Source organism: Malania oleifera, chromosome 9, assembly GCF_029873635.1.
Source record: "Malania oleifera isolate guangnan ecotype guangnan chromosome 9, ASM2987363v1, whole genome shotgun sequence".
In the NCBI taxonomy this organism is placed as follows: Eukaryota; Viridiplantae; Streptophyta; class Magnoliopsida; order Santalales; family Ximeniaceae; genus Malania; species Malania oleifera.
The window spans coordinates 76,095,087-76,112,591 of record NC_080425.1 but is presented as its reverse complement, the minus strand read 5'-3'; the positions used below and the strand labels follow the sequence as shown (position 1 = coordinate 76,112,591).

At 36.5% G+C, this 17,505-nt stretch overlaps 1 protein-coding gene across 1 annotated transcript; it reads left to right on the top strand.

Annotated features, from left to right (window-relative positions):
- The first annotated feature begins 204 nt into the window (after positions 1-204).
- Positions 205-17,478, top strand: LOC131164848 (RNA-binding NOB1-like protein). Its single transcript, XM_058122360.1, has 5 exons — positions 205-627; positions 13,990-15,130; positions 16,195-16,363; positions 16,905-17,024; positions 17,167-17,478. The coding sequence occupies exons 1-5, from the start codon at positions 306-308 to the stop codon at positions 17,311-17,313; spliced, it is 1,899 nt and encodes a 632-aa protein (XP_057978343.1). The 5' UTR covers positions 205-305; the 3' UTR covers positions 17,314-17,478.
- Positions 17,479-17,505: the final 27 nt, after the last annotated feature.

The window sequence follows — 17,505 nt, the reverse complement described above, 5'->3', positions numbered from 1 at the left end:
ATAAATTTAATGTTAATAATAAAATTACATGTCACCTTCTATTTTTGAGTCTAAGAGAAAATTAGCGCAATTTTTCCCAAAAAAAAAAAAAACTAAAAACTAAAAGGTCTAGTGGGGTTCACGAATCACTACGGGCGTGGACTTTTTTACCGGCCGATATTTCAGCAGTCGGAAAAGCCTTAAGCTTATTTGCACAAAGCACGACGTCGTTTTAGTCGGCATTGCCCTTTTTTCTTCCTAATCTAGGGTTTACTACTCAGTCTCTCCTCTCTCTCATTCTCACTCTCACGCACCTGCACAGAGCCATGGAGGCCCCTCCTCCACCGACGACGTGTTGGAGCAACGTGGTGAAGAAGGAAGCACCATCCCAAAACCACCACCATCCTCCCGCTGCTGACGCCAGCCGCGTGGTAGGCAGCTGCAAGTCCTCCAAAGGCGTGGCCGTCGCCGTAGTCGATACCAATGCTATCATCGAAGGCAGCGAGAGGCTCGCCGCCGTCGCTGACAAATTTGTCTCCGTTTCCGAAGTCATGGCTGAGGTCCGTGACCCCGCCTCCCGCCACAGGCTGGCTTTCCTACCCTTCACCGTCGACATCATGGAGCCCTCTCCCGAATCTCTTAAGAAAGGTTTTTGCTTTTTTCCCCCCCCTAAGGTTTGGTGTCGGTTAGTGGTTCTTGGATTATTTTGGGGTGCTCTTTAATGCAATATGTGAGACATCAGGGTCGATTAACTTAAAGAATTATCAATACGTATTGTGAAATGATCTTTTCTTAGTAATCCACTGACTTCCAAATGTCATTGATTGAGGTCGAATTTACGCACAGAACTGGAATTAGGAAGAAATTTGTCGGCGTAACACTAGCTAATGTACTTCAAATTCCTTGCTTGAATTCTATCTATTTATCTAGGATGAGATATAAAGCTGGTTGCAGCGCTCAGCCTTGTTTTGTAAAGGAACCTAGTTACGGGAGAAATGTAGAGAAACAGTGGAGTATAGAGTGGGAGGATACTTTTTCTGATCCAGTTCAGGGAATCCTTACTATGCTAGTTTTTTTTATGAAAAAATTGAATGAAAGTAAGTTGCAGAATAAGGTCTGGGAGATTTAGGGTCCATTAACTTGTTTGAGAAGGGGAAGGAGGAAAATAAAATAAGAAAGAAATTCATTTTTTGCTCTCGTATGATAAAAAAATTAAGAAAAATCAAATATGTAAGCATGTGCTAAATCAAAAAAAAGTTCCATATTAACTATATGTGATATTTTCTGTCACTCAATAACCAAACAATAAAAACTAGATTTTTTATTTTTATTTTTCCTAGTAGTTTTTAAGCTTGGAATGAGGCCTTAAGGGTGCGAAAAAACACATTCTAAGGGAGATTGGATTTTATATGGGATTGAGGGGAAAGATCTTTTGAGAAGAGGGGCATAATAGTTGGAGGAACAATCTAAAAATTGAATTAGGGGAGGTTTGATGAAGAAAGTGCTAAGTGGAGAGAAGAAAAGTATGAGGAAAGTGGTAAAAGAGGGAGATTGTAATAGTTCTTTTCATAAGGTTCTGTGCAGGTTGGGTTTGTAGAAATATTAGTAGGAAGTTAAGAGGTTGAGAGTGGGTAAATTGATAATAGCTTGGCGGCTATTGTTGATGAAGTTGCTCAATTTTACTAGTCTTTGTTTTCTAAGAAGAATGTTTCTGGGTCGATAGTTGAATACTTGAACTAATGGATTGTATTGGAGTCCTATTTCCAACAAGCAAGGTATTGGTTAGAAAGGCCATTTTATGAGGTGGAGGTCAATGATATGGTGTTTGGTATGAAGGGGGGATAAAGCACTAGGGATGAGTGGTTTTATTGCAACTTTATTTTGCCATTGCTAGGATTTCATGAAGGATAATTATGTAAAGGTTGTTCACGAATTTCATGCTAATGAGGTTGTATGAAATGGTGTTAATTCCACTTTTAGTCCCCTAATATTGGAAAGGATTGTTTCTTGCAGATGAAAGAGTATTGGCCAATTAGTTAGTGACTGGTGTGCAAATTTTGATGAAGGTTTTGTCTAGAAGATTGTGTGTTGTTTTGGGTACTACAATGCACTAGCTGTTCTTCCCACCGATGATTGTTGGAGGTAGGTATATTCAAGATGTTGCTTTAGTTGTGAATGAAGTTGTGGGAGCATGCTAGGAGGAATAAGAAGGGGATTGTTGTGATGAGGTTGGGTCTTGAAAATGCATATGGGTTTTTTCTAGATAGGATTTTAGCAAAAAAGGATTTTGGAGAAAGGTGGAGAAAGTTGGTTGAAGGTTATTTTTCTTCTTCCTTTTTTTTTTTCTCTCAAGCAATTGCTAATGGTCAACTAAAGTTGGTATCTCGGATTCTAGGAGTTGCATCAAGGAGACCTTTTTTCCGTTTTCATTTACTTAAATTGTAAATATCTTGAGTAGGATGTTATTTTGTTGTGAAGCTTTAGGGTTTTGGAGGGGATTAGTGTGGGTGTTGGAATTGGTGTGATCCCAAGAGGTGGGGGTGAATTGGGTTTTAAAAATATTTTGGCTAATTTAGACTTTTGTCGATTCACCACAAATCATATCTCATTCAAAAGTACAAGCGTGTGTGTAAAATAATTTAAGCAGTGAAAACAAGCACACACGTTTGCAGTATCTTATTCAAATTATATAGGTGTATGCAAATAGTTATGATAGTAAATATGAATAGGCATACATGTGTGGAAAGTAAAGTGTAGGAATTTAAATAAGATAGAGAGAGAGTGACACACATATTTGTTATTGAGGTTTGGCCAAACCAACCTACGTCTCTGCCTTGGGCATACCTTCCAAGGATTCCACCAACCTTGCTCATTTAAACGAGCGGAGTAAAAGCCGTTACAACCTTTCCTTATGGGGTAAGGTAAACTTCAGCTCAATTACAAGTCTCCCTTACAGGGCGGAGACTCCCCAATTCAATTTTTAGGTTGAATCCAATCGGTCTCACTTATGGGGTTGAGACTCCTCAGTTCAATTAACGGGTTGAACTCAATTAGTACATTTAAAACTATTTTTCGTACAAAATAATGTTTCTAAAAATACAAGCAGAGATGTACACATTTAAGCTCAATATGCACTCTAGTATGATATGAGTTATGCTTAGTAGAGAAAAAGTGTTTTCTCAAAATAATATTTTCAATCTTTGAGAAATGATGTGTATGATAAGATAGTCAAAGATGTGACCCTATTAAAATTTTCTCTCAAAAATATATTTCAATACAAGTATAGGAGAACCTAGGGTTTGCTCTTCAAATAGTTTTTGCACAAATAATATATATAAATATATGTAAATAATAAATATGTTCTTCAACAAAGATTTTTGCAAATAAAAATATTTGGAGAATTTTGGAATTTTACTCAATAAAATATTTGTGCTATAAACGATTTTTCCCAAGAATATTTATCAAAAGAAATAATCGGGAGAAATCAAATTTATACTCTCAAAAAGGATTTTCAAAAATAAATAATAAGTGAGAGTTAGCATGTAAAAAATAAATGGCAAAAATAAAATTCTCTCTTCAAAAATGATTTTGAAATAAACAAGCAAAAGAGAGTTGAGAGAGATTTGTTTAAAAAAAAAATTATCCCAAAGAAATGATTTTATCAATAAAAATTGGTTTGGGGCAATTTTGATTAACAAAGAGTTTAGAGAGAATTTAGAGCTAATCAAAGTTGTTAATCTAAGGTTATGAGGGGGTATTTATAGATTTTTCGAAAATTATGACCGTTGGGGACACGCCCAATATTTTACAAATTGTTTAATTAAAAGTTAATTATATTTAAGCTCTTAAAAAATTCGGAACTCGAGAGGTTCGGTTGACCATATTAATAAGTTTGGTTGATCGTGGCAATTTTGAATTAGGGATTTGGTCGACCGTCTTAGGGCGATTTTGAACCCCTTTGTGGGTTCGGTCGACCAAGACAAGGTTAGTCGGCTACACAACTAGGTTTAGTCGACCCAGACAAAAGATTGGTTGATCATTTATGAGGTTCGGTCGACCAAGGCTATTTTGAACTATGTATTTAGTCGACCAAGTTGGTGGAAAATTCAATTTTTATAGTTCAGTCGACCGAGGAAGGTTAGTTCAAAAACAGGTCGGTCGACCAAGGCAAGTCAAATTGTTGACTTTCAAGGTTTGGTCGACCAAGACATTTAACACACCAAGAGGTCATTCGTTCGAGCTATGGTCAACATTTTGACTCTGGGGCAAACAGTGGTTCGGTCGACCATAAGATATGGTCGGTCGACTGAGGGCGTTTAAAATTCCAATTTTGCCCATGAATTTGACCTTAATTAATTCTAAACCTTTTGTATGGTTTTAATGTTTATGAAAAAGGTTTTTCTTAGGAATATTAAGTACCCTAAGATCATTTGGTTCTCTATGGTCAAACTATGGTCTTGTTTGAGCATTCAAATCATATCATGCAGGATGTATGCATTATTACAGACCAGATATGGAAACTAAATGCATTTACAAATTGAAACATATGTCTTCTTCTTCTTCTTCTTCTTCTTCTGTGCTCTCCTGTCTTTATGGAATATGCTAGACAATATTGCCCTCTAGCATTCATTTTCTCTTGATCTTATGCGTGATCTAAAATATGTACATGTTCACACACTTAAATGCACACATAAGATATACATGCTTTGTTAGCATCAAAACAGGGATCGGACTCAAAAAGTCAACAGTGGGTACCTCATGTTTATGTTTCACATATTCAGCATATTATTCTGTTTTGAAGGATGGAATTGAAGTTTTTAATAATGTTTTAACTATTCTACAAGCTTTTGAGGTTGTTTTGGTTCTTAAGATTATTTATCTTTCTTTAGCTTCGTCGGGTTGAGTTGAGTGTGCCAAGGTATCTTGTCATGCTTCCTTAGTGGGTTGTAAAGTTTAGGAGTAGCCTATGGATTGTTAGATTTTCATTTGTCGTGGTTTGCTTTTCGGGGTGGGTGTTAATCTTCTATTTGTTTATGGTATCCTATGTTGGACAATGTTGCTAATGCGTTAAATGGGTGGAAGGATACCTATTTTTTTCTTACCCTATGTTTGGAGAGGCTTTGGATTTGAAGTTGTATTGAATTTTGATAAAATGTAATGCAAAATTGTATTGAAAATTTGTCTAAATCCACCGAAATCCAAATCCAAAGTCTGAAATTAGTGCTCCCAAACGCAACATTAATGTTTTTATTACTCTAGTTTCTACTTATTTGTATAGCATTTATTTTTAACTTTTCTCTTTTTAAGATCTTTGTTAGACTAGTTGTGAGAATTGAGAAGTTGAAGATTGTGAGAAGCTTAATGTATACGAGGATTGGGATATGAATCTAGTGTCCAAGAAAATCTCTTTATTGGGAAGTGATATTGGCATTTACTTTTGAAAAGCCAAGGGTCTATTTTGTATCATTGTAAAAAAATGATGAAACGAAAATTATAATTGAAAGCTAAAAAAAACAAAAGCAAAAACTAAAAACTGGAAACTGACAAAATGTTTGATTAAAATTTCTAAAACTAAAAAAATTAAAAATTGATTAAGTAAATGCTCATTTTTTTCCTTGAATCAAATAATTATTAGAAAATTATGATTCAATTACAAAATTACAAAATAATACGAATTATAATACTATAATAAAAATGAAAATTATTATACTTTACTTTATTATTATATTTCAAAATTTACTTTACAATTATACATGACAAAGAAAAAATGTTAAAAATATTTTTTACATAAATTTTATTATTTTTTATTATTTTGAAATTTATTGTTTTAATTATATTTTAAATTCATATGATCATTTATTTTTATTTTAATTAGAAAGTATGTATAAAATTAATGATTTATCTAAAAGAGTTAATTTTTGAATGTTAAAATATTTTGGTAGCAGGTTGCCAAAACTACTTAAAACCATGAGAAGGATAAAAATTGGTTTTCAATTCTTTTCATTAATAGCCGAAAACTAACAATAACTAAAAGTTGACAATATAAACCGTTTTATAATTTGTTTATTCATTGTATAGAGACGAAAACAAAAAATAGAAACAATACCAAAGAGAGAGCTTTTTAATTCCCTTTTGCATAAGGTGGTCAAAAGCAAAATGTTTATGACTTTATATCATCTTTCTATCCTCCAATGTATTGCAGGAGATTTGTGCATCGGGCTGTCCTCTTTTTTTTTTTTTTTTGGGTACGACCTAAAATGTCTATTGGAATCTTTAGTTGTAATCTTAATCTAATGAATTTTGATCTTACTACCTTTATTTTAGTTTCATGTTTGCATGATTGTTGGCGCTGGATTCTATTGGGGGTGCTAACGAGGGGTTTGCATGGTGATCCCCAAACAAGAAACTTAAGGAAAAAGAAACTCTAATTAAGATAGGCACAAGAAAGAAAAATGGGGTCCCCAACTTTTTTTTCTTAAAGAGGGGGGGGGGGAGGAACCAAAAGATCTATAATCGAATAATGGGTTTGAGGGAAGGTTGTTAACTAATCATTCTAAGGGGAATGAGTCAATCAACAACCATATCGACACTCTTCCTAAGGACGATTACTGTTGGATTTGTGTGCCTTAAACAAGAAGGATAAGAAAATAGAATAAATCCTTGTTTTAATCTTTTGATGAGATATCATCATGAAGAGATCAAGAGATAGGATTGGAAAACCCTAATTTACACTTCTGTAAAAGGAGGGTGGCTTCAGAAAACCCTAAATCTGCATTTGGGAGGATGGATTTCAGGCTTTGGATTTAGATTTGGACAAATATTTGGACAAACTACGATACATTTTTATATTACATTTTTCCCAAATCCACACAAATTCAAATTCGAGGTCTCTCCCAAATATACGGTAAGTTTTGAATTTTAAAAAATTGAATTATTTGAGATACGATTTTCCATTCCTTCGAAAGGGTCAATCATTGGAAAAAATTTTGATTGGTAGTCAATTGAGAAAGGCAATAATTTGAAAAGATAAGATTTGAACTCAATGAGATTTGATAATGACAAGGGTTTGAGATGAGAAACTTTCAATGAAGAAAAGTTTTTGAACAAAAATATAGGGTTTCATCATCGGCCATGTAGGAAAAGGTTTTGAAATCTCATACCGTTTGGAAAATTTTTGAAATTTCAATTTTTAAAAAATACATGGAAGGTTCTATGTTTATCCTCCACGGATCCTTTTTGCTAATGAGAGCACCTACTTCCTTTGAGCGTTTGGCTCATTGTGCCTAGAGAGAGATGAGAGAAAACACCATATGGTCGGATTTTCTCAATTGTCCCATCATAAGCCAAGATGAGAACATGAAAAGTCAACATGAAGGAGACCTAAATGTCTAAGATGAAATAAGGAAAAAAGACTCTTTTCAAATGTATAAATTGCCCAAGTAAGTCCAATGAAATGTGAAGGTGTTGGTAAAGTTAGAGTTTTTTAACTATAAAACGGTGCAGAATCTTCTTCCTTCAAACTTACACGGGGAGGCATGTGCTCTCCCTTCCCCCCAAGCCATCTTCTATGGCGGCTAGAGCCTGCTGCTTGCATCACCTACATTGACAAAAGGCATCCCCTAGTCATCCCCGTTCCGACCAACAGCCGTGGGCAGTGCTTATACGATCATTTATAGACGGAAAATCCCCTATGTTATCAATGCCTTGACTTTTCATTGGACTTACTTCGGTAGTCCGAATGTAGTTACTCTCATCAATAAGGATTCATGGAGGGTAAACACGGAATCTTCTGTGTCTATTCAAAAATTTGATTTTCAATTTTTTTCCCAAAAATGAGAGATTTCAAAACCTTTCACCATATGGTCGATGATGAAACCTTAGATTTTGTTCAAAAATTTTTCTTTTTTGAAAAATTTTCATTTCAAATCTTTGTCATTTTCAATTGATTTCGAATCTCATTGAGTTCAAATTCCTTCCTTTTTTAGCCGATTTCAAATCTCATCAAATCTTGTCTTTCCAAATCATTGCCTTTCTCAATTGATTTTCAATCAAATCCTTTCCTATGATTCACTCTTTCCAAGAGATATTGAGTTTCAAATTTGATTTCTCTTTTAGTTGGTTGATTATAGGAAAATCATATCTCATATCCTTCCATCTTTTTCAAAATTCAAAGCCTAGGGTTTTTAGAGAGTAGAGACCACCCCATTTTCCAAATAAGTAAATTAAGGTTTTTCAACCTTATCTCTCAAGCTCTTGATGATGATATCTCATTGGAGGATTGAAAAGGGGATTTATGTTGTTTTCTTATCCTTCTTGTTAGGGTAGTAACCATTCTTAAAATGGGTATCAGTAGAGGTGTTGGTTGAGTAATTCCCCTTAGGATGGTAAGTCAACCATCCGCTATTCACAATTGTTCTCCCGAACTCATCCTTTGATTCGTAAATTGTTGAATAATTGGGTAAAATGGAATGCCTAACCTCAATGATAGGTCTCTCCCGCTATTTATAATATATGTCAAGTACAATACCAATGACCATAAAACTCTTACTAAATGACACTTATTAACATAAACATATAATAATAATGTTAAATGACTAAATAACCATTAACACTCCCCCTCAAGCTGGAGAGAATCCTCTTGAAAGAGAGGGGTGCCTTTGGGAACACAGACACAAGTGGTGCATGGCTGTCGTCAGCTCGTGTCGTAAGATGTTGGGTTAAGTCCCGCAACGAGTGCAACCCTCGTGTTTAGTTGCCGCCGTTGAGTTTGGAACCGTAAACAGACTGCCAGTGATAAGCCGGAGGAAGGTGAGGATGACGTCAAGTCATCATGCCCCTTATGCCCCGGGCAACACACGTGCTACAATGCCCGGGACAAAGGGTCGCGATCCCGCAAGGGTGAGCTAACTCCAAAAACCCGTCCTCAGTTCGGATTGCTGGCTGCAACTCGCCTGCGTGAAGTCGGAATCGCTAGTAATCATATGCTCCTAGCTTGTTACAAATGAATTTCTCATGAGCACCTCCTAAAGCTTTAGTGAACAAATCAACAAGCTAAAACTCATACTTCACATGAGTGGTTGTAATGAGCTTCTGTAAAAGTTTGTCTTGAATAAAGTGGGAATCAACTTTCAATGTGCTTTGTCCGCTCATGGAAACTAGGGTTGGAGGCAATATGAATAGCAGCTCTATTATGACACATCAACTCCATAGGCTGTGAATGTGGAAAACCTAGTTCTTTCAACATGTTCTTTAGCCAAATAAGTTCACATGTAGTGTGCGCCATAGCCCTATACTCTGACTCAACACTCGACTTGGTCATCATTGTTTGTTTCTTACTTTTCCAAGACACTAAATTACTATTGACATAGATTCAATACCCGGTTGTGGATCTTCAGTCGGAAGGTGACCCAACCCAATCTGCATCTGTTTAACCCTAAATATGAGTGTGACCCGATCCCGATATAAGAGATCTCTCCTTGGTGCACCTTTAAGCTATCTCAAAATGTGAATACTGCATTCCAATGACTTGTTCTTCAGGAATTAAGAAATTGACTCACAACACTTGTTGTGAAGGATATATATGGTTGAGTGACTGGGAGATAATTCAACTTTCCAATAAGTTTTTGACACCGACTTGGATTAGGCAGCAAATCACCCATATCTGACAATAACTTACTAGTGGGATCTATGGGTATATCAATAGGTTTGTATCCCAACAGTCTAGTCTCATCTAAAAGATCAAGAACATACTTCTTCGTGACAAGATTGTTTGGGTACGAGATCTTGATACTTATATACTCAATAAGCACTTCAATGATCCTAAATCCTTTGTCTGAAACTTAGTTTGCAGGAAATGCTTTAGGCTCTAAATACCTTGATCATCATCACCAATAATCACAATATCATCCACGTACACAATAAGCAGAATCCTTCCATATGGAGTGTGATAATAAAATACATAATGATCTATTACACACCGTTGAAGTCCCAACTCAAGTATTACGACACTGAAGCAACCAAACCATGCACTCGGAGAGTGCTTTAGACCATATATGACTTCTTGAGCCGACACACTAAGCCTAGCTCTCCCTAAGCAACAAATTGAGGTGGTTGCTCCATATAAACCGCCTCTTGGAGATCACCATGTAGGAAAGCATTCTTCATGTCTAATTGGTGTAGAGGCCAGTGATAGGTGGTGGCTAAGAAGATGAACAAACATACTAAGGCAAGTTTGGCTATAGGGGAGAATGTGTCTGAATAGTCCAAACCATACACCTGAGTATATCCCTTGTCAACAAGGTGGACCTTCAATTGAGCCAAGGAACCATCTGGTTTACCTTCACAGCTTACACCCAACAACAACCAACCACAAACTTATCAAGAGGAAGATGTACCAAGTCCCAAGTATCATTATCCTGTAGAGCACGCATCCCTTCTATCATTGCAATTCTCCGCCCAGAATGGGACAGAGCTTTAGAATATTGACAAAACAATAATATATGGGTGATGAGAAATCATAACAAACAAAATTAGAGATTGGATATTGAGTACAATTATGTTTACCTTTTCAAATAGCAATGGCAGATCAACATCTTGGGAAATAGGATCATATGATGAGAGCACTAAAGGCGTAGTGTGGTGGCTAAAGGAGGCTTTCCTCCCTTGAGTCAGCGTGTGTATACCTGCAAATTAGGATGATCTAAGTGACGATACGGACTCAAATTGGATGAAGATGTTGGAGGGTTAGGTACAGATATTAGGTTAAGATATGGAAGATAAGGCAAAGGAAGGGACTCATTAAGGTCAACAGGACTTAAGGAATCAAAGTAGTATGGTGTAGACTCAAAAAGGTGACATCAGTAGAGACAAGGAATCGATGTGAAGTACGCTATAACATCGATATCCTTTTTGAGCATAGGAATACCCTAGAAAAATGCATTTGCTAGCGTGAGGATCCAACTTATCCATTCCTAGAGTTAACTAATGGACAAAAGATACACGACCAAATATACGAGGAGGAAGGGAGAACAAAGGAGCCTAACGGAAGATAACTAAATATGGGATTTTACCACCAAGGACAGAGGCTGGCATTTTATTAATAAGAGAGCAAGTAGTGAGCATGACATCACTCTAAAAGACTTTGGGGACGTTCATTTGATACAATAGGATAGGAGTGACTTTGAGAATGTTTGTTTTTCCATTTTGCAACTCCATTTTGTTGTGGAGTGTGGGCACAAGAAGATTGATGGATCATACGAGAATTAGTTATATAGGTATTGAATTGGGTATTAAAGTACTCCTTAGCATTATCACTGCAAAGTATCTTGATTGGCATATCAAACTAAATCTTTATTTGAGAACGGAAGGCACAAAAATATTAGACAACTCAAAACGATCTTTCATTAAATACAACCAAGTCATCCTAGAGTAGACATTGACAAATGTAACAAAGTACCGAAACCCCAATTTTGACGTGACACGAATTGAACCCCAAACATCAAAATAGATGAGCATGAAAGGACTATTTGCCTATTTGTTGACTTGGGAAGCAAAGAGAACGCAATGATGTTTTGCCAACTGACAAGACTCACACTCAAGACTAGACACAAAACTCAAGGTTGGAACTAGCTTATTTAATTTGTCCAAGTACGGATGGCCAAGGCGACAGTAATTTGAAGCGGTGTAGCAGTGGCTATGCAAGCACTGGGAGAAGAGAGTGACTCAAAGTAGTAGAGTCCACGAGCCTCACGGTTTGTACTTTCTGTCTTTGTCGTCTTCAGATCTTGAATAATCACAGAATCATGAAAGAAGGTTATAGAGAAATTTAGTGCCTTTGTAAGTTTACTAACATAAGATTGAATAGGGACTTAGGAATGTAATAAATAGAAGAAAGAGAGATGGAGGGAGTAGGATTTACTGTTCCTATCCCTTTAATTGTAGTTTTAGACCCATCAGCAAGGGTCGCTTGAGGTAGATTTTTAGAATATTAGAGGGCAAAAAAGAAGTTGGTTATGCCTGTCACAACATCGTCGATAATCCAAGGACTAGTGGGAGAGAGATACCAGATGACATACAAACTGTAGGATCACCCTTCTGAGCAAAAGATGCAATGTGATGAGATGCTTGTTGGGATGTTTGATACTATAGGAACCTTGAATACTCTTCCTCCGAGATAGTTATAGTACACTGTTCATCTGAACAAATTCCTGGTGATGGAAACACACTTTTGGGAATTGAGGATGCCATCCCAGCACACACAACCTTGATACAACAGCAAATCATACACAGCGAACAAAATTCTCTTGGGATTCCAAAAGTGAACTTTTGGACCAACCAAAACAACCACAAGTGAATTTTTAGACGAACTGAACCAAACACAAACGAGTCAACCTTTGATTCAACCATGAACGAGTCACCAACAAATGAACATAGCACTGCCACAACCCTACAAAATCAATGTATAAATGCTGCCACTGGTCCAAGAGACTTAAACAACTGGACATTGCATTGCCACTAGCCTACAAATTCAATGTGTTGCCCCTGCTCCAAGAGACTTAAACACATACCCAAGAAACCAACATGCAGCTGTAACAGTACCAAACAGCCTCTATACAGTAGTGGCTGATACCATGTTGAATAATTGGGTAGACTGGAATACCTAACCTCAGTGATAGGTATCTAATCTCCCTCTATTTATAATATGTGTCAAGTACAATACCAGTTACAAATGACTAAATAACCACTAAACATAGATCTTTAAAGTTTTTTTTGTTGTTTTTCTTTTTTTTTTAGAAAGGTGGCGACTTCTCTTCCCTTTTTTGCATTGTAGTTAGAGTATTTGTCTTCCTTAGGTTTTCTTGTTTAGGGATTGTCATGCAAACCCCTTGTCGGCAACCTAGACAAAACCCGGCATCAACAATGATCTTGAATTGGATAGAACCCAATGATCGTTTGCAGAGGAAGTCCAATTAATAAAGCTTTGTCACCTGATGTGTGTGTTCTTTGTAAGAAGTTTTGTTAAGACTCATTGTCCTATTGTTTGGGAATTTTGGAATCTCCTTTTTAGCATTGGATAGAGGAGTGTTGGGTGTGTTTAGACAATCTGCAGGAGTTGTTTCTCTTGAGTTTCTGGGGTTTTGGGTGGTAGAGACCAAAGGATTTTGTGGGATTGTCTTACCTTCTTGGGCATGGTGTATTTTGGTTAGAGAGGGATTCAAGAATCTTTAAGGATTCCTGTTCATTTACTTTGGGATTGGGTGATTTTCTTTAGCCTGCTTTGGACTTCAAGATGCTCTGGTAGGAGTTCCTTTGACTCATAAGTAGCAGTAATTGGGAAGCTTTGATGTGTTGAGTTTTTAATGGGGTTTACTTTGCTGTTTGTATTTTTTGATAATTTTTTTGTGGGTGGACTTCTTTTACTTTGTATATTCCTTATCTTCTTCTAATAAAATCTTTCTTTTCTGATATTTACATGGGCAAAGTTACTTGGAGTTCCATTAAATCTGAATATTTAGTTATTTTTCAAACATTATAATAGTGCCATATTTCCAATGTTTTTGTAAGAGAGTGTATGACAAAATTTGGAAATATGTCTCAAGCCACCATATTTTTTCGTTTGCAATTGCACATTAGATGAAATGCTGCTATTGAGTGGGTAAAAAAGAAATTGGCTGATCATTTGTTAACTAATTCTTTTGCCCTTTTTTTTCTTTCTTAATCAAGATATCATGATTAAGAATTTTACTTAGAATTTGCAACAGATAGCTGGCTATTGTTATCAAGAACCTTTTTTTTCCCAATAATTTTTGATTTTTTCTTGCTGCTTCTATTTTTGAAGTTTTAGTTTTCCATCAATTTATTTTCTTTTTCAATGCATGCTCTTTTAACACTAATATTTTGATGTTTTTGTGAATATTTGAGTTAGATGAATATTTGCTTATATTTCATGGATTTTCTGCAGAATTCTCATGTGACTGTTTACTTGACCTTCATGCATGCCTGATTTTACAGTTATCAACTTTGCAAGGGCAACTGGTGATTTACATACTCTGTCGGATGTGGATCTCAAAGTCATTGCACTGGCTCATACACTGGAAGCTCAGATTCATGGAACTCAACATCTAAAGGATATCCCTCCGCCTGTTCATGTGGTTAATGTGAAGAGACTGCCTGAAAAAGACATGCCTGGGTGGGGCTCCAATGTTCCTAATTTGGAAGAATGGGAAGCATTAGAACGGGAAGTTGAGGACAGATCAAATACCAGTTCAAGAATCCTACCGCTGAAAGACATTAGCTTGAACATTGTCCCTACTGATGCCCATGTTAGTTCTGGAGATGGTTTAGTGGGAAATGAAGGTGAAGGTCATGCTGAAGATCAAGAGGACTCTGGGAGCCATTTCAGAAAACCAAGGAGATATTTACCAAAGAAAAAGGAGATAAACATTGAAGGGAAGAAGATGGTGGCAGATGGAATTGATGCATCTCAGGGACAATATGATGATAATGCTAGTGATTGGCTGCCTGCCGTGGGTCGAAGCACTCACAGAAGATATCTCAGAAGAAAAGCAAGACGTGAAATGTGTGAGGCATTATTCGAAAAGGACAGTGAGCAAGATAGAGAGAAAAATATGGAAAACAACATTCTTGACGAGACTAAATGCCAGGAACAATTGTTGCATGCGAGTTCTGAAGAAGCACATGTTGTAAATGGAATTTCAGAGGAGAGAGAAATTCAAGATGGGAAGAATGGTGATGATCTTTCTTCAATCTTAAAACAAATGAGGTTGGAAGAAGATTCGAAAAATGCTCTTCAAGAAGGAGAGCAGAGCACATGTCATGAAGAACTGGAGTCTAGCAATTCCAGTGCTGTGAAAGTCAACGTCGATAATCATGCAACAGCTGTTGAAAGGGATGATGCTGAAATGGTCATCAATGAAGATATGGACCAGTTGGAGATTTCAAGTCAGACCAATGAAAGTGCCGCTGCATCATATGTGGATGATGATAGTAGTGAACAGAGCTGGACTCTAAGATCCTTGTCTGATTCCAGTGTAGCTTGTATAACTAGTGACTTTGCAATGCAAAATGTTATTCTGCAGATGGGTCTGCGCTTGCTGGCTCCTGGAGGACTGCAGATCCATCAGTTGCACAGGTATGTATTTGATGCACATTTTTTTCCCATATCATAACTTCATTGGTCTTTCTTGCATTTTGCTTGTGGTTACCTTCTGGAACATAATGAAGCATTTATTAGTTCCATGATTTTAAATAATGGCCGTGACCGATGTGTAATGCCATTATGTAATGGTTTTTTGGGCTTCTGATACGGTGCACACCGCGAAATCAGTGGGAATAAAAATTATGGCCGTAGTGACCATTACAGACCACAACTGTTACGTAAAGGCTGCTACAGGATTGTTGCGTCCAATATTTTTATTTTATTCACTTTTGTTTTTCCCTCCTTTCATAAATCATTATCAAAATACTTTGTGGGGAAAGGGGGAAAAGATTATAATGAGGATGATAAGGATACAAAATTTACTATTTTTTTAAAATACTCACAAGAGATGCATTAATTAACAATTTGAAAATACTAGCTTGTTAGGAAAATATTTTATTTTGATAATGCTAGCAATATGATCTTTATGTTCTATATTTTTCAACTTCAACATCCTTTCCTTTTCTAGTTATTGTATATTTTTATTATTCGTATGTCTCACATGTCTAATAGATTAATGGAGAGTATAATGTATGTTTTTCTATTAATTTATTACACAAGAATTTATCATGCATGAGAATAATGAGAAAGTATAAATGCACACGCATAATTTTTTTTCTATTAGTGGTGGTTTAAAACAATTATATATGTCTTGCCCTTACCAAACAACTTAGTTACTTGAATTAAATGATCCAAAATATACTAAAACCCTTTCTAAAGGTTAAAAGCTTAAAACATGCAAAATGCAAATATACTAATATGCATAAGGTTGTGCCTGCTTTTAAAAAATTCACGGTTGTTATACCTGCTTCCCGTTATGTAACATCCGCTACTCCTGCTTCCCATTACGCCTGTTACCTTACGCTACCTGCTATTGCGATTTAAAACGATGTTTATTAGAGACTTCAAAGGGGTTGAGGAGAAAATAGTTGCTGTTTTAGGTTTTTGCTTTGTTTATTCCTTGCCAAATGCACTAATTTGTAAATAAATTTTCTTAGGTGGATATTGAAATGCCATGCCTGCTACAAAGTAACTGCCGAAACTAGGAGGATTTTCTGCCCAGCATGTGGGAATGGTGGCACTTTACGCAAGGTAGCTGTTACTGTTGGTGAGAATGGGGTTGTTTTATCTGCCCGACGACCACGTATAACCTTGAGGGGCACAAAAGTAAGTATAGCAGTGTTGAATTCTTTGTCTTGAACATTTGTTGGGAATAATTTTGTTTCCAGCTTTAATATCTGTTCGTGCAAGTTGCTTTTGTGGTCATAGATAAAGAGTAGGGTTAATAAGTTTTGGCCATGTTTTTTGGGAGGCTGGGAGGTATCTGCTATTAGAACCCTCACATTTGAAACAGAGACCTTGAGAAAGTTCCTTTTCCCCCCACATGATACGTGAAGCATGACATACCTATGCGGGGTATTTTGGTGCAATATTTTCCACTCTCCCCAAACTATGAAAAGAAAGAATGAAGAAAACTTCCCCACTATAAACCCAAAAAGAGAAAAAAAAAGATGGAAAAAATGTTGTGCATTGCATGCATGGGATAATTTCAGAATGTCGAGCCAGTTAGTAGAGCAAGGATTTTTGCCTGCATCATTGTACTGATATTCTGGCAGCCAAATGTATCTATGGTGCTTGCACTGTTGGCTAATCTTAGAAGCATGTTTTAGATGTGAATGCTTGTCATTGACTATTTGGCTCTCTGCAGTTTTCACTGCCTTTACCCCAAGGTGGAAGGGATGCTATTACTAAGAATCCCGTCTTGCGTGAGGATCAACTGCCGTCCAAGTTCTTGCACCCTAGGACAAAGAAGAAAGCGAATAAGCAGGTTCCCTGGCTTCCTTTTTAAGCGTCTTCTGTATCTATACCACTGTATTTGTTGCATCCGGCTGTTTTTGTATATTCAATTATTGTGTCTTAATTATGGGATTAAACTTACATTCTGTTTTTTTAATTATTTATTTTTCCAGGAAGATGACTTCTCCACACTGGATGACATCTTCAGCCACCATACTGATAAGAAGGCTCCTTTGAAGCCTCCTGTGGGAAGAGCATTAGCAGTTTTCAGCGGAAAGAGGAATCCTAACGACAATCACTTCTCTCGTAAAAAGCATTAGATGGTAAACTTTGCAAAAATTTTGTTAATTATTGCTTCTTGAAAATTGTATCTGGTGACCTAATGGTGTTGTGTTCTTGAGGGGTCAAGATAAGTTTTTGCCGTTTGACTGCATAATCAGTGTCTGGAAGTTTTGTTTGAAAAATGAGTTTTACTTTGCCATGAATCATTGATCATTCTTACCAATATTGCC